Source organism: Raphanus sativus, chromosome 5, assembly GCF_000801105.2.
Source record: "Raphanus sativus cultivar WK10039 chromosome 5, ASM80110v3, whole genome shotgun sequence".
NCBI classification, from domain to species: domain Eukaryota; kingdom Viridiplantae; phylum Streptophyta; class Magnoliopsida; order Brassicales; family Brassicaceae; genus Raphanus; species Raphanus sativus.
This window is the reverse complement of record NC_079515.1, coordinates 32,947,357-32,969,754: the sequence shown is the minus strand read 5'-3', so window position 1 is coordinate 32,969,754 and position 22,398 is coordinate 32,947,357. Positions and strand designations below refer to the sequence as shown.

The following is a 22,398-nucleotide window of genomic DNA, read 5'->3' as shown; positions in this document are numbered from 1 at the left end:
ATTTTATAATTTAGTATATAGAGTTTAGGATTTGAAATGTAGTGTTTGGATTTAGTTTTAAGATTTGGGGTTTGGGAAGGGTGTACATTTTAGATATAGGGTTTGGAATTTAGATTGTATATTCAGGGTCTATAAATATAGTATTTGGATTTAGTTTTGATTTTTCATTTAGTGTTTTGTGTAATTATAACTTAAAATAAAACATTTAATCAATCATTTAGAAAACATGTTTAAATATAACTTAGGAACGCTCGTTGAAAAAATAATGGATCTATCTTTATAGTGTTTTGGTGATTCTACCCCAAGTATATTTAATATCGTTAATATGAGGTTAAAATGTTGAACTTATACAGTGGCATAAAGTTACTCTTTGAACCTCTATTTTTCGATTAAGAACACCTATTACAACAGTCATAATGTTGATTGTTGGCTATCTATAAATTTATTTTTATGTCTCTTGTTTTCCGATCCTGTTTTTGTTTTGCTAAACAAAAGAAAAGTTCCGATCCTGTTTTTTAAAAAAAAAATCCGATCAAACCAGGTGAATTCAAAATTGGATCCTCCTATAACCTTAAAAGTTTAAGACCAAATAGTTTGTCTAAAACTAAATTAAATAACATAATGAATATATAATGTAACTAAACAAAATCATAGATAGTTAATGTTAATAAATACCATAGTAATGTATAATGCATGTGTAGCAGTGTTTTGAAAATCGGATCGGACCGGCTGGTCGAACCGGTTCGACCGTGACTCGCTGAAGAAGCCGAGTTCGGTTCGGTTTAAAACCCGGATTTGAACAAAACCAGTAAAACCGGCTGAAACCCGGTAAAACCGGTGACCCGGTTTAATTTTAAAACCCGGTTCTTAAAAATTAACATATAATCAAGTGTTTTTAATTATTATTAGTTAAAATTTAATTTTTATAATTACTGTTCAACTATCACTATATTTTTTTTTTTTTCTAAGAAAAAATGTGAAAAATATATTTTTGACTCTCATATACTATTTTTATTTTACCATATTCTTAAAATTTGAAATGTTAGTTGTAAAAATAAATAAATATGATTGTTTTAGCTGTAAATCATTTGTTTTTTTTTAATTTTTAGTTTACATAGTAATCAGATTTATGTTTGTTTTTTATTTTGAGTTAATAAAAAAGAATAGGGAAAATATTATATGTAGAAGTAAAGTTTATATAGTATAAATATATAATTATATACATTTTTATATAAATTAAAAACCCGGTTCGACCGGTTGAACCGGTCTAACCAGTCAACCAGTAGCTTCACCGAGTCGGTGTCCGGTCCGGTTTTCAAAACATTGATGTGTAGTATATCTCGACATTATGAAACTTGATTCGATTATAATACTATATATATATATATATATATATATATATATATATTATAACATTCCATACAACACTGTAAACGTTATAAAAAATTGGTATTACATATATATTATAACTTTTTAAAAATGATATGTTCATTTATATGTTACACTCTTTGCTACACGTAGCCACAATTTTTTTTGTAGCCATGTCTTTTAAGTGGCCACAAATAACCATAACTAAGTTCGTAACAGGTATTTTAAAAAAATTGTAATTAATTTAAATATTTTTAATTTTTATTTCCCCAAATAGCTACGGACGCTGTTGTGGCTTTATTAGCTACAAATTATATCGTGGAAAAACGTGGGTATCTATTTCCACAATTTATATTGTAGCTAATTGTGGTTTTGTGTCTTCGAATAGCTGCAAATCATATTTTGTAGCTAAATAGCAACAAAAAGCTACATAATAGCTGCGAAAATTTGTTGTAGCTATTTTACGGATATTTTGTGGCTATATTTCTCTCGCCGCAAAATGTTTGTGGCTGAGCCGTGGCTATAAACAAGTTTTCTTGTAGTGGATAAATCCGAATCTCAGACTCTTGAGGAGACTAAAGTGACAGAAGACAGAAATAAAATTGTGAAGCGTAAAAAACAAAGGAAGGAGAAAAAAAGATGCACATTCTGATTTAGATAACAAGTGAGTTACAAGAAATTACCAACAAGGAGTAACTAAAATTGTTATTTTAAACCAAGTCTTGGTTCCAAAAAGAAGAATCAAGCATTTTTTTTTGGTAATTTCAATTTGTGAGTTTGATCTCTAGTAGGTGTGTTATGTTTTTTGCTTTATTATTATATGGGTTAAGAATTCTATTTTCATGTTACCATTTGTGTACGGATAAAAGTAGTCAGTGGGACAAAAAAGAAAGTAAAACTCATTGACAGTGGACACTATATATTTACCACATCTTTAATACAAATTTAGACATTCATTCAACTAATGACAACCTTCGCTTCATTGCAAACGGCATCATCTTCGTGATGTGGATCAGTCTTCGCATCACCAGCGTTCTTCTCCTCTCTACGTTTCCCCCACAGCACACAATAGAGTCCTATAATCAATAATAATCCACCTAGAATACTGAAAAAACATACATGTAAGGTAATTTACTGAATAATTGATTTTACATTTGAAGTAAATGATACTAATATACTTCAAAAAATTGTTGGACCTTCCAAGACTGGTGATTTCACAAAGTAGAACCGCTGAAGAGAGGATAGTGAAGATGAGAGACAAAGGAGTGAACATTGATAAGAAAACAGGCCCCCTCTTCTCTATAACCCATGACTGCAAGTAGTAAGCTACGCCAGTTACAATAAATCCCTGCATATATATGTTGTTCATTATATCATTAGTAAAATATTCTTAGATTATGGAATTTGATATTATTGTGAAATGGAATAGATAGTTAGTTGATTACACAGTAAATGACTGCAACAAGTCGTAGGTTCCAACCAAGCTTCCATGCTGAGATATCTCTCTCGACTGCAATCGCGATTACAAATGACTGAATCGAACTCAATAGACAATGAAGAGTTGTGAAGTATAGCTTCGAAGGGTAGACCTTTAACACACGGCCCTGTTTTCACATAGCGAAAACAAACAAAAGATAGAAAATATCATCATGGTTCAGTACTTCAGCTAGCACTATAAATAAATAAAAATAAAAACTAGTAAATCCAAAGTTTTTCAAAAAAAAAAAAAAAATCCAACAAATCTTGATATTCACTCCCCTCGTGTCGTTTTAATAAATTCACTTTTGTTTCACAATGTCGTCTTGTGTTAAAATACATCTATATGGTAAGTTACCATTGGTAACTGATATGCTTATATCAATCACGCCACGTCTTACTAAATTTAGTATTAATTATTTAACTAAGCAACATAATAATGTATGGAGCAATTTGATTAGGTACCTGCAAAACGAGCCAGAGACCCCATAAAATGTTGGATGTGATCATGAGGGTACATCCTTTGAGCCACGAGGTGTTACCGCCAGATACGTCGCTGGGAGTATTCCGGTGATTATAGAGGTGAAGACAAAAAGGTAATTTCAACAGTGGACCTTTGTAAAAGGCTAATGTAATTACTCCTCCCATGCACACAGTTATCCCCACAAGCTTCGCTGTTCCTTGTATGCTTCTAATCGTAAGCGTCTCCATACTTCAACATTTATTTATACGCAATAAATAAATATTACTAGAATAATTAAAATAATTAAGAGAGCCAGGCAAAATGTATTGTAAGTGTATACCCAAGAAAGAGAGCCAAGAAGAATGTGATGGCCGGAAGGGAAGCTGTTGTGGCAGCGGCCAAAGTCGCCGACGTGTATGATAATGCGATTCCGTTTAAGTCCAAGCCCAATGTCAGACTGAAATTCCAGTATAGATAAAGTTCAGCTGATAACTAGAAGAGAGTGTTTTATAAACGCAAGTAGCACCAAAAGATAAAGTTTAATTGATAATTTAGAAGATAGTGTTTTATGAACGCAAGTACCACCAAAAGATAAAAGTTATTCGCATTTCGCGTTTGTTAGTACAATTTTAAGAAAATACTGATAAAAAACATTTAACTAATTAACTGTAAAAAGTTTTATAATATTCTAACTAATGCACACATTTAGTTTACAAAAAAAAAAAAAAAAACTAATGCACACAAGAAAACACAATATGTTGGTTATCAACAATCGGATTTGTTGATAACAATTGGATTTGTAATATGATGCATTTAATTTACATTTTAAGAATGTACTAGTTTGATGAAAAAAAATAGAAATACATTTTCTGAGTTTTACTTTGAATTGAAATAATCAGTTCACATATAAACGCAGACAAAAAAAATCAAACCAAATGAATCCTAACAAGTATTTACCCAAATAAAGAGAGCATGAAGATCTTGATGAAGGTCACAAATGGAAGAGGTGGAGCACTCTTTCTAAGGAAAAAGATAAGAACACAATTTATACACACTTTAGGAAAATATTGTACATACTCATCTATCTAACAGTGTATATAGTCATGTACCGCTCGAAGAAAAGAGCGAAAGGAGCCAAGAACATGGTAGCGAACGCTTGACGATAGAAAACGAAGACGAAAGTGTTCATTCCGCCATCTAAGACAGCTTTGGAGATCAGAAACATGATTGCATATATGAGTTGTATCATGGTCACCAGCATGTATGGTTTCTTGGTCTCCATGTCCATCGGTCGATAGATTAATTAATGATTTTTGATTTTATTTTGAGTTCTTGGAAAGATTTATATGTATATATATGAGTTACTCTTTGTAACTTGTTCTTTGATTTAGAATAAGAAGCTAAGTGGGTATTATATAAGTACTGACACAAGCACGCATACGTCTGATATTTTACGTCGGTGATATTCGAAAATAATGGACTAAATAGTACGTCGGTAAGAGTCGAAGAAAAGAAAAGTTGTTACTTCCGTGTCACAATCTCACTATACCAGTCAAAATGGTTTTAGATGCTGACTAGAGAATGTTTCGTATATATATGTTCCTCGTTTCCGTCCACTAATTAATCACCAAACGGTACAAGTCACACTAACTAGATCTACAAAATACTGAATGGTACTGTGAAAACATAGATTCGTAAGCAACAAAATATGGTTAGTGAAATGACAGAACCATTAGGTAAAAAAAAAAAGGTGAGAGGTTATATTCGATCATTATGCAATCATGTATGTATGCTGTTTCTCAAATTAATATAAGACAATGCTTAATAGTCCTGTTATTCCATCTCACGAGCTTTGTTCGCGACAACTTTGACAAATAAGACTGATCTTTATTATATTAAATCTTGAGGAATATTGTATTAGAAGTAAACATGAATCACGTTATAAAGTTTTTGGTGATAAAAACTTAGGATGAGTCGTGTATATTTAGCAATATTTTCGAAACACGTTAACGTACCGATACGATGAACTCGATTAGTTATAGCTATTGTGTGTAACGGTTGACAAGAAAAAAGAATCTAGCGTGGATAACGTTCAAAATTGATTTGTCAAAAAAGGGTATCGTGATTAGTTTTAATGCACTTGGCTACGATCAGAGCTGTGCCATAGACATAGAAAAAGAGGCAACCGCCTCAGGCCCCTTCTAAAATACTATTTTTGGGGCCCCCTTTCCTATTGTTGTTCGGTGTAATTAGTCTAATACAATGCATGACTTCATGATTTAGCTAAATGGTTACACTAGATGATAATAATTGGTACAAAAAAAATCTCTTTAGGATAATCTATTTTATTTCCTATTCTTTTAATTATAGATTTAGCCATTATCCTAAATTTTTACTATTAATTGTTTTTGTCTTTCTGTTGATTTTGTTCACATATATTTTACAAAAAGAATTTAACTCATTTATAATTTCCATATAATATATAAATTTATAGTTATATATTTTGTTTATCATATTTAAATTAATTTAGATATTTAATTTTATCATTTATATTTGACTTTAATTTATTTTCAATATATAAAATAACATATCATCATTTTAATTATATTTCTTTAATAAAAATAATATTTTAAAATATTAATTTATTTAATATTGAATTTAAATAAAAAATTTTATCATCAATTTTGCCTTAGGCCCCAAAAACCCTGAGCACGGCACTGGCTACGATGACACATTACGCATATACAAGCAAAGTAGATGGTAATGGTAAACCGCTATGTCCATTGTCCACGCAATCCCGAGTTCCGGCCATGCAAAAATAATATCAGTGATCCATATACTGTAATACATATACAACGTATCGCCACTAATATATAAACTGTTTTGTTTAAATGTTATATGGACTGTTTGATTTCCTTAAGACTACTTCTGTATTTAATAAATCAATGGTTGAATGATTTTATTGGTATGATAAAATTCTCATATTTAGAACAACCCACAAAAGAAAACCTCGCACCGACCTTTAGATATCGAAATAAACATGCCATACTAAGTTTTTTTTTTTTTGCTAAAATGCAATACTAAGTTCGGATCATATGCATTATAGGTACGTAGCGTTTAACTATTTATCAATATCAGACCTTTTAAACTGATAATTATAGACCAGATGGTGCATGTTTTTAGGCTAGAATATACAAAACCTAACTTTAGATGAGTATTTTCTGCTCTGGTACTACTCTTTCGTTTGTTAGTGTTCCCTTGTTTTCTAAAAGTGACATAAATACAAAATTCTCTTCTAAAAGTATAGTGGAGAAACCTGCAGCGTTGAGTAGGTACCCACGTACTTTCAAACCCTCAGTTTCGATGATGTGCAAATTATGAGAAGGATATATTCAAGGAGTATACGCATCCCCAATCTTTTTCTACCTCGGATTTTAAAGTGAAACCTACCGTCTAAAAAGAAAGAAAAAAGACAACTAAAGAAGAAAAAGCAAAACAAAGAATGGTCTGGTCAAGAAAAGAGCTATCGTTGTCGTCAGTGAAATAAAGAAAATTTGCTTCACAAAATTTAAACATTGCAATTTAATATATACGAATACGGCGTCAGCTTCGGATGTATAACAACAACAACAAACAATATACTTATTAGTGATCGACAACAACGATATATCACAAAAAAAAAACGATATATCACGTGTCTTTTAGAGGCCAATTAGTTTAGCCCAAAAGATTTAGAGAAAAATGGTTTAAATACAAATTCGTGAAAACTGTTGTAAAACTAAGTGGGGAAACTTGTTTCTATTATTAATCTCGACCAGGGGTCTTACATATATATATACATCAGGTCGTGTTTATCCTAAGTGGATAAGTACAACAGTCGATAAGCATTATCTCCTGCGGTCGGTACGGTCCTGGTCGGTCCGGTTATGTCGATCACAATCTGGTACATAACACTCCCCCTTGATCGACACATCCGGTACTGGTTCGTTGCATGCTTAATGTTGCCTCATTAAAACCTCTCCTGGAAAACCTCAAAACCAATGTGGCAAAATGGGAAACCATGGACAGGAAAAAGAGTACAACACATGAACTCCCCCTGATGAATGCATCACTTTAGTAGACACATTCCATCTGGTATCCGAGTCTTCCTGAACGTTGAAGCTGCATGTGACTTGGTGAAGATGATCAACTGGATTCTCCTTGAATGAACTAGTGAATGTTGGACGTCTTGATGTCTTTGGAACTCCATAAAGATGTGGTCAGGATGTACATCTTTGATGCTGATCACTCCATGTCTTGGTCGGACTGATGGCGCTTCGAACGATGCTCGGATGGACTTTATAGTCTGCAATAAAGCTTTACTTGCAGGTCCTTTTAATGTCCAACGGATATACTTTGGTTATATGGCTTTATCAAAACGTGGGCATTCAATATATATTGAGTCTTCTGACCCAAACACATACGAACCACTTCTCTTTATATCTTTTGCCCATTTGGATTTATTTCTCTTCGTATGTGCCAATTGTTTTATCCATTGTAGCCAGTCTTTCTTTATTTCCTTTTGTCGATCAATGTTATGTTATAGACCTTGTCTATACACGTCCATTACCATGAGTGTCTAAGGTAAAACCATAAATAATTATTTGCTGCAATGGAACTCATCAAACTATGAATTCGCAGTCAAATGCACTCATGTCTTTTATACATAGCTATCGATCTTTTCTTGCCTTTAGCAATACTATACTTATTAAGCCACGACCAGGTATGCTTCTGGTCACTATCTTAGATTATGGTTCTCACTTTAGGCGTGCTGACTTAATCATTCACACACTCACACGGCTATGATAATTTCTGCAGTTTTACCATATGTAAGACATAGCCTGTTTAATCAAATTGATAACTTGTATCATTGAAATCATTGAACCTCTCTTTAGGTTGGTTTGTTATAAACATAACACAAGGAATTATAATATCCTCTATAGGGATATATGGACTGGTTGTACTAATTATTTTCTTAGTCTATCATTCGCAGCTGCCTTGTTTCAGTCCATGAATAGCTTAGGAACAAAACTATTCTATGAGAATTTCTTCTCATCTTTTTGATACTTTTATCATTTCTTTATCCAGTGATCAATATGCTACTTACTACATTTCTTTCTACTTATATCCAGACCTTTTCGAATTTGTAGTAGCATCCACCACATAGGAGTATATCTCCTTATAATCTGTTCCTTTGGTCTCTGTGAGCATCCTTGTGTAATCAAGCCATTCCTTGATACTTTAAATAGGAATATGAACACCTTAGTCCATGTCTCACGATTTCTTTTCCTTTCCCACACAAAACCTATTTTCACTGGTTTTATCTTATCAGATGATGTTTCTATATATGGCCAATACACCCATCTCTTTTATAGATTCTTTGAATCTTTCTTTGAACCCCCACGGTTTTCTTTAGTCTATGAATGCATTCTTGTATTCTCGTGGGTTCTGATCCTCGCTTATATCTTTTAAACTCAAGTGCTATTTCCTTATGCATCTTTATCTTTTATGTGTCGACACTTCTTTTATAGTGTTCCATTGTGTTCCAGACATGAACTAATCGATTAGAGATTTCATTCTTACTAAGAACCTTCATTTACCTTGCAGTTTGGCGTCCCAAACTACATGGTCTGGTATCTTAGATGTTTAGCTGCGCAGCCTTATCTCAATGTCTGGTCTGGTTTCTCTTATGACCTCAGATATGTCATTTCTATGCACCTTTCTTTTCATTTCTGAGGTTCCTTATCTTATGGAACATATTGGTCTATCTTTAGACTCTATAGCAACTTGATTATGTCTCTTCTAGGACATTAATTTCGTGGTGCTTAAGCTGGTATGACTTAGTCATTCTTTTTCTTTTCTTTTCGGGTCTAATCTGTCTGGCATTCTTTTAGCTAGCTTTGTATGATCTTTCTTTGGACGTCTTAAATCATATTCTCTGGTCCGAGGATCTTGCCAAGACAAGGATGATTAATATCATTCCATTTCTTTATACTTGTACCAGCTTATTTCTTTCTCCCCCTGATGTTGGATAGTCGGATTTAATCATACAATCCGTGAACCTTGCCTTAATCTGATCACCCATATTTGGCTCAAGGTTTCTTATAAAATCGTGGGAGAAAGCTTTCTCATATCCAACATATATTCCCAATCTTATCTCATCTTCTTATGAGGTTCCATCCTAGACGGCACATATTATTGTGGTGGTCTAAACATAATCTCTTAGGATGGTCTATGTCTGGATCATGACCCTTTATCATCTTTAGATGGGAATATCTATGCTCACTTTATATGGCCTGATGCATATTTTTATTACATGTAAATCCATGTGTTCCCAAGCATTAGCTAGTGATCTTTGTATCACAAAGAATTCGGCCAAGTTCTATCATGGTCATAGACCATATCACTCGGATTTTTAGTGTTGTTCATGTACCACGGGAGTGTCATTTCTCCCCCTCATGAACATGCTTATAAATCTTTTAGATACTTGGAACATTATAGCCTATTGAGTTTCCCTTGTGTACATGTTACACAACGTGAGATTCTATGGGATAACTCTTTTGTGCCTTTTCTCGATATCAATCTTTGCATCAATTTTAAAGACCTGGATGGCTAGTCCAGTCATGCCATAAAGTGTATAAAATTTCGTGGTCAACCTATCTGGTTACCTAGGCCTTTTGCCTTTATCATACTGATATTTTAGCATAGTTTAGATCAGTTGGGAGTACAGTCTCGACCATTTTTATGCCTTGGGCAATTTTTACTTTCTTTATAATCTTAAGGAACTTATATTTCCTTTGCCCATTGGTTCAATGTGGAAACCATTCACTTTTCAAAATTTTATAACTCAAATGGGACTTTTATTTGGGTGAATAATTCATGTCCCTTTTAGGCAATGCCTTTGGTCGGATGATTTTTAATTACTATACTCATTTTCTAAATTTTCATTTGTCATTTATCAATCAAGGAATTATCAAGCCAATCAAGCAAGATAATATAAGACCAGAATCAACTTTTATTATTGCTATATATTTTATAAATGACAAGCAAATCAAATCAAAACATAAAACATGAAATCAGAATGTCTGAATCTTTGATTCTTTAATCAATGTGTAAGCCAACCTCACAATTTATATTTTCCATACGGCTTCCTCAGGTTTTTCTTATATATCATTTTCATCCTCAATGTTTTCAGGAGGTTTCATATCATTGTCTTGTTTCTCAATGTATGTTTACTGAATTTTATCAATCAGTTGATGGTATCTCGAATTTTCTGCTTTCTTTGCTCGGCTGCCAATAGGCATGATAATAAGTCTTTATAGGTCGTGAAACCTTTTAGACTTATGTGATAACAACATATCCTTTGAATGAAATGTGGAATAGTTCATATAAAATAAGTCCTCTTCTGTTACCACTTCAGCACATAGTTTAAAAACTATAGGTGATTCTCATTTGAGCAGAATGATATTTGTCCACGGATTCAAAATCCTAGAACCTGAGAATCTTTCATTCATCTATGGCCTTTTGCCATAATACCATTGAGAATCTGAAGTTTTGTTTTGACCAGAGGTCATAAGGATCCCTAGTATTTTCATACTGCTCTCTCTCAGATCCTTAGTGAGATGATAGCACATAATTGTTATGGCTTTATTTTTTTTTCACTTTCAGTTACATAATTACCTTGATTAATACACTGTCTGAGTCCTCTTGACATCAAGACTACTGAAGTGTTCATTTGCCATTTTCAATCAATTATCTCCATAAAGATTTTAGGGTAGTATAATCTGAAGTTTCGAAATTCGACATCTGAAATCACATTATCCAAAACAGGTCTTAATTTATGTTAAGTAATCTTTTTAGAAAATTTTATTATTCATATCAATACTTCTTATCACACGCACCAAAAAAATAATTTTTTTTTTTTTTTTTTTTTTTTTTTTTAAGTATTGATGCAAGCAAAATAATCGAAGTTATGATGCAATCTTAGAAAACATTTCTAGATGATCAATGAATCAGAGAAGTTTCCCATAAAATTCTATAAAAAGAAATTTCTATAAAAGGAAACTTTCTAAAAATGGAAACTTTCTAAAAATGGAAACTTTATATTTTCGAAACTTTCTATAAATGGAAACTTTCTATTTTCGAAACTTTCTATAAATGGAAATTTTATATTTTCGAAATTTTCTATCAAACAATCAAGTAGACAATCGAATTTCAAGTTGATGAAATCGATCAGATTTAGATTTTAAAGGGGATTGATCGATTTCTAGGTTTTATCGATTTGATCATTAAGATCAAAGAGGTTTTGAGATTCAGAAACCATTGTGGTTTTGATTTTAATTGTAAAACAATCTCATATCGAACTTTTGGTTTAAGAGTTTCGATTTACTCATGGAAGGGTTTGGACCTATTAATCTTTGCTAGGGTTTGATTTGGGGTTTTGCAAAATTTTAATGGTCATTCCTTTATCAATCAACCATGTTCGATTATGAGTTCTTTTAGGTTTCAAAGTTTACCTTTAGAACTTTGAAGTGTAGATTTGGACCACCGAGAGCTGGAACAAGTCGGATCGCGAACTGCATGACCGGAACGGATCAGGAGCTGGTCGCGTGTCTTAGGTTGAGCAAAAACCTCTTGTATCTTTAGAAACCTTGAGGGCGCGTTTGAGATCGGATTGATACGAGGTTTGCGGCGATGGATTCTTCACGTCAAGAGCTTCAATTTGATATATTACACGTCGTCTGGTTTCTTACGGTTTGAGAGAACGAACGGTTTGAAGTCGTCGAATGAGTTTTAGAATTTCAGGGTTTTAGGTCACTTGACGGCGCGTCTTAGAATAGAGCGTGAGGACGCGTCCGGAGTCAGATAGAGGCGAGGCCGACGGCGTTAGATTCGTCTCGTCAAGAGCTTTAATTTGATATATTACTCGTCGTCTGGTTCCTCATGGTTGAAGAGATCGATCGATTTGAAGTTGTGCCGAAATTAGGGTTTTTAGGGTTACTGGCGGCGCGTATTGAAACAGAGCGTGAGGGAGCGTCTGAGATCAGATTAACACGAGGTTCACGGCGTTGGTTTGGTTTCGTCGAGAGCTTCGATTTGATATGTGGCTCGTCGTCTGGATCCTTACGGTTGGAGAGATAGAGCGATTTTAAGATGCGCCGTTTTTAGGGTTTTTGGTGGTTTTGGGTAGCTCGGGTTTTAGAGAACGTATCGTGCTGATAACGTGTTGTAAAACTAAGTGGGGAAACTTGTTTCTATTATTAATCTCGACCAGGGGTCTTACATATATATATACATCAGGTCGTGTTTATCCTAAGTGGATAAGTACAACAGTCGATAAGCATTATCTCCTGCGGTCGGTACGGTCCTGGTCGGTCCGGTTATGTCGATCACAATCTGGTACATAACAAAAACACACTTATAAGCAAGAGGAAGAACAAAATTAACATGTACACCAAAAACAAAGAGGAAGAACGAATTACTTTAAATTCTAGGTTCTTGGAACACTATTGTGGTAGAATAAGCTTGTCCACTAAGTACTGACTAGTTTGCAGGAGAAACCATCAGGTGAGTCTAGACTCCAGAGATTAATACATGAGGACGAGCTTGGATATGATTTAACCCAGGGAAGCAAATAAAATGGGAGATGAGTTGAGATTCCGGTTTAGATTTTTTTTTTCAGGGTGTACTTCCGGTTTGGTGATTGGTTATACGTAAAAATCGTGGAAATTGGCCACAAGCGTAGTTTGTTATGGTGGATCCAATCTGATTACATCAACGTTTTTTTGGCCGTGGAATTGAGAAATCAAGTGTACATGCTTCGCATGTTAATTGTTAGGCATGTTAAAAATAAACCTTTTGATTCGTTTGTTTAAAATCAAACTGAAAGCATAAAAAAAACTAGAAAATCTTACGCAGGTTTTGCATATATAAGAACACAAAACATAGTTCAATTTTTATGAACTTTTAATAGCATAAATAAAAAAGAACCATATATTATTATTTCAATCAAGTCCCGGATATTTAACTTAAACCGGAGATAAAACCAGAGTTTCCGGCGACGGAGACGGGGAGAATATCGGCTTCTCTGCCTGAAAACCACAATACTCACTAATCATATTCCCTTCCATAGTGGTAAGCCCTAAAGAAGTAAACATAACGGACCGACACTCTTTCACAATCAACCCAATAGCTCCGCAACAATCTTTATCAATTCCAGCGGATACACCCGGTTCAGCCGTACCGTTACGGCTAATGAAGAACTTGACTATCTCGTCGGTGCAAGACTTAAGCTCCAAGGCCGCGTTCCAGCATTCTATTAGGTTCCCTGCGCCGGAATGATCGGCAGCCACCGTTGCGGTGAGTAGATTTCTTGCCTCAGCGATGATGATGATGTGGACGGTCGATATGAGATATGAAACTGTTAGAAACGTGAGGAGAGAAAGCTTTGAAGCAGTGTGAGTGGCCATTGCTTTTTTTTTCTTCTAATATTAAGCGGTGATAGTGAGTGACTTGACCAGATTATATATATAGTGTGAATGTAAAGAGGGAGATGAGAGGTTTTCGCTCGTTTAACTGTTGTTATTAACTATCACAAACGATCGTGGTTAATTAATTAGCTTTTATTGTCATGCATCTCTCTGTCTTACGTATACGTATCCATTACGTAACGAACAATAATGCAAGAAATTATTGATGTTTTTAGAGGTTTTATATATTAAAATATAACAAGTATTTGTTTTAGAGAGTTTTTTTTGTCTGAAAACTTTAAAAATAATGTATAATGGTTTTAAATATAACTATAAAATACAATATACTTTTTAATTTGTCGTTAATCGTTACTAATTTGTATAAAATTTAGCAAAAAGTGTTATGTATCATCATCATAATTTGGTAGCAAAATCCAAATACTCGAAACTATTGCCATGTTGATGATGAGCCCAACCATAATGGGCTTGGATAGAAACTATCTATTAAGTCTATTTTCTACTATAAGCCCATTACGTGGAAACGTGACTGTAACTTTCAGGCTGAGAAAAAAAGAGATGAGCGCAGCAACGACGGAGCTGCCGACGAAAGAGGCGAACTTGCTGAAAGGCCACGAAGGGGCGGTTTTAGCGGCGAGGTTTAACGGCGACGGAAACTACGCACTCACATGCGGAAAGGATCGAACCATACGCCTCTGGAACCCGCACCGTGGAATCCTAATCAAGACCTACAAATCCCACGGCCGCGAAGTCCGCGACGTTCATGTTACTTCGTAATGAACTTCATCCCTTCCTCATTGTCACATTACTAATTTGAATTTTAGGTTAATTTGAAGTAGATTGATTCCAATTCAAGCTATAATAGTTCAGAAGATTACTGGATCCAGTAGGATAAGAAAATTCGAATTTAGGAGCTTTATATATCGTTAATGTCAAGTGTGATTGATTATATTAGTGGAAGCTCATATGATGAGTGTGTTTGTTCATTTTATGTTTCAGTGATTTGATTTTTTTTTTTTTTTTTGATTTGATGACAGAGACAATGCCAAGTTTTGTTCATGTGGTGGTGATAGACAAGTTTATTATTGGGATGTTTCGACCGGACGCGTCATCCGTAAGTTCCGTGGTCACGACGGCGAGGTATACATGTCAGAATCTAAGATTCAGCTTGTGTTTAAATTTTATAAATTCTTCTTATTGTTTTGTGGGGCAATGATCTTGTCAGGTCAATGCGGTTAAGTTCAGTGATACATCAGCTGTAGTTGTATCAGCTGGGTTCGATCGTTCGTTACGTGTATGGGACTGCAGATCTCACAGTGTTGAGCCAGTTCAGGTTTTTTATTTTTGCTCCTTTCATTCTTTTCACGGTTCCAAATCTCTGATTGTTTTAGAACTAAAATCTTAACCAGCTTTTGCTTTATTTGATGTTTTTTTGTTTGTTTGTTTGTTTCAGATCATTGATACGTTTTTGGATACAGTGATGTCAGTTGTTTTGACAAAGACTGAGATTATCGGTGGTAGCGTCGATGGAACTGTTCGAACCTTTGACATGCGTATCGGTAGGTATGTATAAAGGAATCTGGTATTGTTTTTTTTTTTTATTTTGGCCAGGAGGAATCGAAAGAGCTGAGTCTGAGTTTTTGTTTTAATTTGGAATCAGGGAGATGTCGGATAACTTAGGACAGCTGGTTAATTGCATATCGATATCAAACGATGGAAACTGCGTTTTAGCTGGTTGCTTGGACTCTACTCTGCGTCTACTTGACCGGTAACATTCATTCCCCTTTGTAAAATTTGTTAGCATGTATTGTGAAGAAGAAAAAAGAACTGTAATTTCTCATGCAGATTGTCTTATGAATATCTTTTGAAAATACAGAACCACAGGAGAGCTACTCCAAGTCTATAAAGGTCATATTTCTAAGGTTAGTCAACAGAAATTATCCATGGCTGCTTAATTGTTTCTTAGTTACAACATTTAAGAGTATTATTATGACTAATGATAACTTGATTTTTTTCGTGTGTAACAGTCATTTAAAACCGATTGTTGCCTCACTAACTCGGACGCACATGTGATTGGAGGATCGGAGGATGGAATGGTTTACTTTTGGGATTTGGTAGATGCAAAAGTGGTATCCAAATTTCGAGCTCATGATTTAGTGGTAAAGATTCACTCACTCTCTTTTCCTTTGTTTTTAACTTTCTGAGTAAGTATTGATTTTGATTTTTTTTTACTCGATTGTTTGACAGGTTACAAGCGTGAGTTACCACCCCAAGGAAGATTGTATGTTGACTTCCTCGGTTGATGGTACAGTTCGTGTCTGGAGAAAATGAAGAAATAACGATGTTAAGCGGATTCTGTTTGTTACATACATTCATGTTGTTTCTCTGTTTTTTGTTTTGTCCTTTTACCGTTTTATCGGATGGGGCAATAGCCGGGGCTCGTAATGATAAATATTTGCTGATTTTACTTGTTTGCGATAGAAAGTCTTTGGGCTTGCTTTAATGATTCCAAGAGTTCAAAAATTTGAAAGGAACGGGCCTTTAAGAAAAGGATTGATAAACTAATGAAAGCCCATTTAAAAAATGAAACGAAAAAAAAATTAGGATTTTAAAAAGTGTGTGGCTGCTGGGATTCGAGCCCAGGTCTCCACGGCCACAACGTGGAATTCTCACCACTAAACTACAGCCACTATGACGTCATTGTTCATAAGTAGGAATATAAATTTATAGAGGTTTGTTTTAACTATTTTCTTTGCCCATTAGGTTGAACTTGGAATCAAGCAAAAGGCCTTCTGCTTAAAAAACTAGCCTCCCCTACTTTTGCTTTAATCTCCCAAATTGGAAAATCAAGATTCTATTCTTCTTCCAGTTATTCTCACGATGAAAAAGACAACGAAACTTGAAGTGATCTGAATTCGATTTGTGAAATGCTTTAAACACTTACTAAAGAGAATCACATAGCTGGAAAACATGGGGTACTAGTGAAGAGGAACATGGTAATGACATACCAAGTCCAATCGTTTGCATGTGTAATTCTACATGTTTAAAATTTATTTTATCTCTTATCCACCGCCCCTAGTTTATTTTATAATTCAAAGAGACAGATTCAGCTTCATAGCTAAATTAACTTATATAATACTTTCCTTGAACTACCAGCATTATAATAATTTTAAAAAATTATACCATTGATTCGTTTTCTTACGTTGGTAGTCGTTTGTCGGTTTTTACCTTTAAAGTAGAAAACTGGTCAAGTTTTATTACCCGAAAGGCCGAACCAATCATATCTAGTATACTTTTGGTTGTGTCTGAAGTCAAAAAGAAAGAAAAGAGTTGGTTCGAATCTGATCAGGCGACGTACGCTTACGGATTCGGTAGCTCGGCGACTACGACTCAAGAACGATACTCGAAGATTTAAAACTGGCCATGAGCTGTCTAGAGACTTTTATCGCAGACTTTATGTGACCGCTGCCCGTGAAATTCTCAAACTCTGCCCGAAATCTGAGAGAGGAGTTGGAGTTCCTTTGGTTCGGACCAGTTAAGATATTTTTTTTGTCGGTTGTCTAAAGTACAAACAAACAATTTCACAGCTGTCCGATTTTGTTCTATTCTTCTTCTTTTTTCTTTTCTAATTTCGTCTATTTCCTTGGGCTTAATTGTATAGAATATGACTTTCCAAAGTTACCGCCACCACAAATAGTTGTTCCAAAAAATCATACAATGGATAGTGCATGTTGGTTTGTTTTTTACATTTGCTAATTATGCAGTGTAGAATTTTATCCTTTCCAAATAGGTGTAGAATTTTATCCGACCTTAGCCTATGCGTTTCGATTGCGTAGTCTATTTTTTGTGCAGTGTAGAATTTTTTTTTTGTGCAACCGAAGATTATATTAAACTTAACTGATGATTATAAGAATAGGGTTCATTGTCAGAGAATGAAACTCACTTGTTACGTATACGAAAACTAAAGCATTAAAAGATAGGTTAAATTAACGTTTGAATCGTAGACTTAAAGTGAGAAACAAATAAATTTTAAGAGGAAAAAAAAACTAAAACATGAAAGCAAGAATCATGTGAACGACAAACAAACCCCACATAGTTTTGTGTTATCTCCACTCGTTAACTGACAATGCTATGCGTCGTTCAACAAATGGATCGAAACAAATTGTAGGTGAAGCTGAGAAAACCTAAACGTAGGATTGATCAAACTTTATGCGATATCGGTTTTGATAACTTCTATCCTTGTGTTTCTGTTTAAATGGAGATGGCCGCATACCAGGCGTATGCAAAAAAAAAAAAATTATATGGCTTCCCAGCTCCAATTAATGGATTTTAAATTAGGTTCAAAACTATCGAAATAGCGTTCCTGAAACTTGATTCTCCAAAAAAAATTGACAACCATGTATTTGGTTTTATTATTATTATTTTGATATTTAAATTTTTTGATCTAAAAAATCTAAGGCTTATTCTACCGCTAGGCCATATTAAATTTTATGATCTAAAGTTCATCGGGTAAGCCGTTATTTTACCGGGTTCTTTTTTTTGTAATCACCGTGGGTTGGATTTGCGGCAAGCGTGTGTTCTGATTTTTCTGTATTTTTAGCTTTTAGATTCGAGTCTTGAGTCAGACTCTGCTTAGTTAGATTGAGTATGTGTTTAGTTCAATATTGTATCTCTGTTCCTTGTTGTTCCTGCCATTCTGTAAAAAACTTAAAAATTGGTAGTATATCTTAACATTTTTATCAAAAAAAAGAAGTTTAAGGCCTAGTGATTTATGTTTATTGTAGTATTGTGTGTTGTTGTGAATCTAAACGATTAAAACTGAGTTAATAGATAGTATTACGATTTCTATACTTCTTTGCAATTTTTAAATAATAAGGGTAGGTTTATGTGAGTCTGTATTTTGATATCTTTGTTCATTAGCAGAAGTAAAATTCATGTCTGTTTTTAATAGAGGGGCCATGTCTAATTAACCAGTACTCCGTATATCATAAATAGGCAAATAACAAAGACATACATACTTTTTCAAGAATGATGTATATCATAAATCTAAGTTTAGACAAAAGGTAACGACTAATTCTTTTGGTAATATACATCATTCTTGATAACATACTTATATATATATTACTAGAAACTCTGGAACAAAGACATACATACTTATATATATATATATATATTACAAGAAGTTTCCAGAGTTTGAAGACCGGTCCTACCTAAAATTGTTCAAAAGATAGTACTTAGTTAATGAATCAGTCGGCCCAATAAAATTTCATGAGATAAAGCTAAATCGCAAGAAAAAAATGCAGAAAACCATAAAATAGAAATAATGTCTGACAACACTCTTTAGAGTTTCGTAGATCATGAGAAGATAAAATTCCGATGAGTACTTGAAAATCTAAGCGAAGCTAGATATGAGAATAGCTGAGACTGAGAGCGACCTCGTGAAAGACACATGCTCTATCGTTGTGTTTCCTATGGAATGTAAGAAATTATTGAATAGTTGTGATACGATCCAATCAAGCTGAAGCGCAGCCTATATGTTAAGTGGTTTGACTTAGGCTTGGAATGGTGAACGGTATCCAGCTTTGCATCGCAGTTTAACGGCAACAAAATTTTTTACATACATTATGTATCTTTTTTTTTTTGAAACACTTTTTTTTTTTTACATACATTATGTATCTATAATTGTTAAAATCGCAGTATAGTTAAATCGTTTGTTTCGTACCGTTTAATCTGCAGTCACCATCCGCAGTCTTACTTTTCTAGTGACGAAATGTTTTTAACTCGTTTTCTTTTCTAATATTTAATAGTGTTGCTATATTCAGATTCCTGGTAAAAACAAGTAATTTTGTACAATAACAGTAACAGTAATAAAATAATATATACAGGCACCGACAGTTTGTGTGAGTGCATGTGGCACGAAGGCTTGGAGAAGACAGTACACAGTTTACAAACAATCATGAAAACGACATTTGATGTGTAACCTAATAAAGTTCTCTCTTTCTACATTATACTATAATATAATTATATGTTTATTGTGCAACATTATAATATGAAGTATTTATTGTTTTTATTTTATCCCGGCATATCAACAAGTCAATAAATATTGAATTCCTAGAAGCCAAATATCGCTTCTAGATATGTTATATAAATCACGAACTATTTGTCGGCAAATGTATACATATATAGACATGATTTATAGGCATGTTGTGTGATACGATAGTGTCAATAATTTCACATCAGGTTGAAATTTGCTGGTGATTAAAGGTAAAAATTTAATAAAGTGAAATCATCAGAATGCAAATTTTATCATTGAAAAATTAACATTTCGATATCATTAAAAACAGAATACCAACACATAATAACTTATGATTAGTTTGGATCATTTATGTAGGATTATGATATCTCTAAATAATTAGAAAAACAATAATTTCACATTTTTTTGGAGAAAAAATGAAAACAAATCAGCAATGGGACCGATATTTTTCTGTCGGTCCAAAATTTTATAATATAATAATTAAATAACTAAATATAAACCAAAACAAGTTTACTATCAGAAGGGCATAATAACAAACAAAAATAAATTACCAAACAAATATTTGGGAGGACGAAGATAAAAGTGAAAACCAATGCAGTAAAACATATAAGTCAAAAAAACCATGAAATGGGTCGTGCACAAAACGGTGATTACATAATCTCTAAACATGTAGAGTATGTTATGAGCATTAATACGAATAAATTAGAACCAAAAAACAAAGAAAAATAAGACCTAGAAAATAGGATCTTGGACACGATGCTTACAGAGTGTTTTATGTCTGGTGAGTAAATAAATGCACCTATATCTGTTTCTCAATTTTTGTAAGTCCCTTTAGGACATAAGAGCATGTTTATCGCCGTAGCTTAATGAGGTTGCTTAATATAATTACAATTAAAAGAAAATAAAAAATAGAAGAAAGCAGAAGCGACGGCCCCTAATTAAGCACGAGAAGCAACGTTGCTTCTTGGACAGGTGTCGTGACTCTCTCTCTCTCTGGTTTATTCGCGAAGAAGGAAGAAGGAAGAAGAAGCCATGGCAGGAGTATGACCGATGACTCAGGATTGGAGCCTGTGGTGACTCGGACTTTCAGCCTCGCCTCTTTCTGCCTCGACGGGTCCAAACTCACCGAGGATCCCGACGGTGGTGATCCCGCCCGTTTCGTCCTCAGAAACCTTCGAATCCGTTTCCGGCACTACCGCAAAGCATAACAATGATTGGTTCTCTGTCTCTCTCTCTCTGCCGATTACAAAAATCGTATGCATTTGTGTCGAATCAAGCATCTGTTTTGAGAATTGATAGATAAAAGCTTTGTTGTTTTGTGATTGTATTTGGATTTTGAGAAGGAAAAAAAACCGCTGACTTTGTTTCTTTTTGTTCTCTATCTCTCTCTGTTGATCACGAAAACCGCATCCATCTGAGTCGAATTGAAAGGTAAAATCCTTGTTGTTTTGTGATTGTGTTGGGATTATGATTTGGTTGAAAAAAAAGTGGCTGACTTTATTTATTTCTGTTCTCTATCGATCTCTCTCTGTCGCTCCCGAAAACAGGATGCATCTGAGTCGAATTGAAACAGCTGAGTCAGATCGTAAGGTAAATTATTTGTTGTTTTGTTTGTGTGGTAGGATTTGTAGATGCTTCTCAATCAGTTGGGTTATGTGTATCTTCTCTTCTCAACCTAAGATTAGAGAATCAGATACCAAAAGCTTGATATAGAATTCTAGAATCAGGTACCAAAAGCTTTTCTGCTTTGTTATGAATTACTCTGTGTTTTTTTCCTGTCTACTTTGAACTTTGTTTGTTGTTGTTGGTTGTGTTCTGTCTGTACTTTTGATGATATAAATGTGTTCTTGTTCTCATGTTGTTCTTGTTCTCATGTTGTTCTTGTTGTCGTTATTATTGTCAGGTAAATAATTAGTGAAAGAGTGGAGCTCTCAGGTGGTGATCACTAGCATTACTATAGGAGGCCTTCTATTGCTTATTGGAAGCCATCAGAAAGAAAAGGTACGTTATTGGAACAACATCAAGAATGGCTTTTCTAGTGAACTGATCTTAGTGATGGTTGGTTGTGGCTTTAAGTTTCTTGTTCTGTTTTATGTAGTTTTTGTTATGAAAAAACGTATCACGGTTTTAATGTAGTTTAAATGTTCTTGGTTATTGTCAAATGTTCCTGGTCTTGATCTTCTTCTATTTTCTCATTGTTTCAAATTTTCTTGTTGTTCTTGTTTATCTTGTTTATCTTCAATAAAATTATGTTTATTTTTTTAAGCACCCCTTAATTAAGCAACTACCAATAAACCCCTTTAATTAAGTATCTCTCAACAAAGTTGCTTGTCTTAATTTTAATAGTTAAAAATTAATGATGACCCACTTAAACAACACTTAAGGTTGCTACCAATAAACATGCTCTAAGAAGAAGCTATTACATACTCCCCTTCGTTCTTTTTTTTTTGTCAACGTCCATTTTATAAGATTAAGTGGTAGTCGGTCTTGAGTGGTTCCGAAGAAACGCTCTGTCCGGCTGAGTCCACCAC

At 34.0% G+C, this 22,398-nt stretch overlaps 3 protein-coding genes, 1 long non-coding RNA gene and 1 other non-coding gene across 5 annotated transcripts; 2 read left to right on the top strand and 3 right to left on the bottom strand.

Moving 5' to 3' along the window:
• Positions 1-2,104: 2,104 nt before the first annotated feature.
• LOC108860903 (WAT1-related protein At5g64700) lies at positions 2,105-4,672 on the bottom strand. The gene is made up of 7 exons (XM_018634749.2): positions 4,417-4,672; positions 4,265-4,327; positions 3,648-3,764; positions 3,310-3,556; positions 2,814-2,972; positions 2,565-2,716; positions 2,105-2,473 (listed from the first exon to the last, which is right to left on the bottom strand). The coding sequence occupies exons 1-7, from the start codon at positions 4,593-4,595 to the stop codon at positions 2,326-2,328; spliced, it is 1,065 nt and encodes a 354-aa protein (XP_018490251.1). The 5' UTR covers positions 4,596-4,672; the 3' UTR covers positions 2,105-2,325.
• An 8,681-nt stretch (positions 4,673-13,353) lies between these two features.
• LOC108861182 (egg cell-secreted protein 1.5) lies at positions 13,354-13,816 on the bottom strand. The gene has a single exon (XM_018635010.2). The coding sequence runs from the start codon at positions 13,813-13,815 to the stop codon at positions 13,375-13,377; it is 441 nt and encodes a 146-aa protein (XP_018490512.1). The 5' UTR covers position 13,816; the 3' UTR covers positions 13,354-13,374.
• Positions 13,817-14,356: 540 nt separating this feature from the next.
• Positions 14,357-16,295, top strand: LOC108859248 (uncharacterized). The gene is made up of 8 exons (XM_018633135.2): positions 14,357-14,606; positions 14,871-14,973; positions 15,059-15,166; positions 15,287-15,396; positions 15,494-15,601; positions 15,710-15,755; positions 15,861-15,992; positions 16,081-16,295. Exons 1-8 carry the CDS (start codon positions 14,392-14,394, stop codon positions 16,162-16,164), a joined length of 906 nt encoding a protein of 301 aa, XP_018488637.1. The 5' UTR covers positions 14,357-14,391; the 3' UTR covers positions 16,165-16,295.
• Positions 16,296-16,451: 156 nt separating this feature from the next.
• TRNAH-GUG (transfer RNA histidin (anticodon GUG)) lies at positions 16,452-16,523 on the bottom strand. The gene has a single exon. It is a non-coding gene; the product is annotated as a tRNA-His (tRNA).
• A 4,253-nt stretch (positions 16,524-20,776) lies between these two features.
• LOC130512739 (uncharacterized) lies at positions 20,777-22,033 on the top strand. Its single transcript, XR_008946329.1, has 3 exons — positions 20,777-21,298; positions 21,415-21,457; positions 21,771-22,033. It is a non-coding gene; the product is annotated as an uncharacterized LOC130512739 (long non-coding RNA).
• The last annotated feature ends 365 nt before the right edge of the window (positions 22,034-22,398 follow it).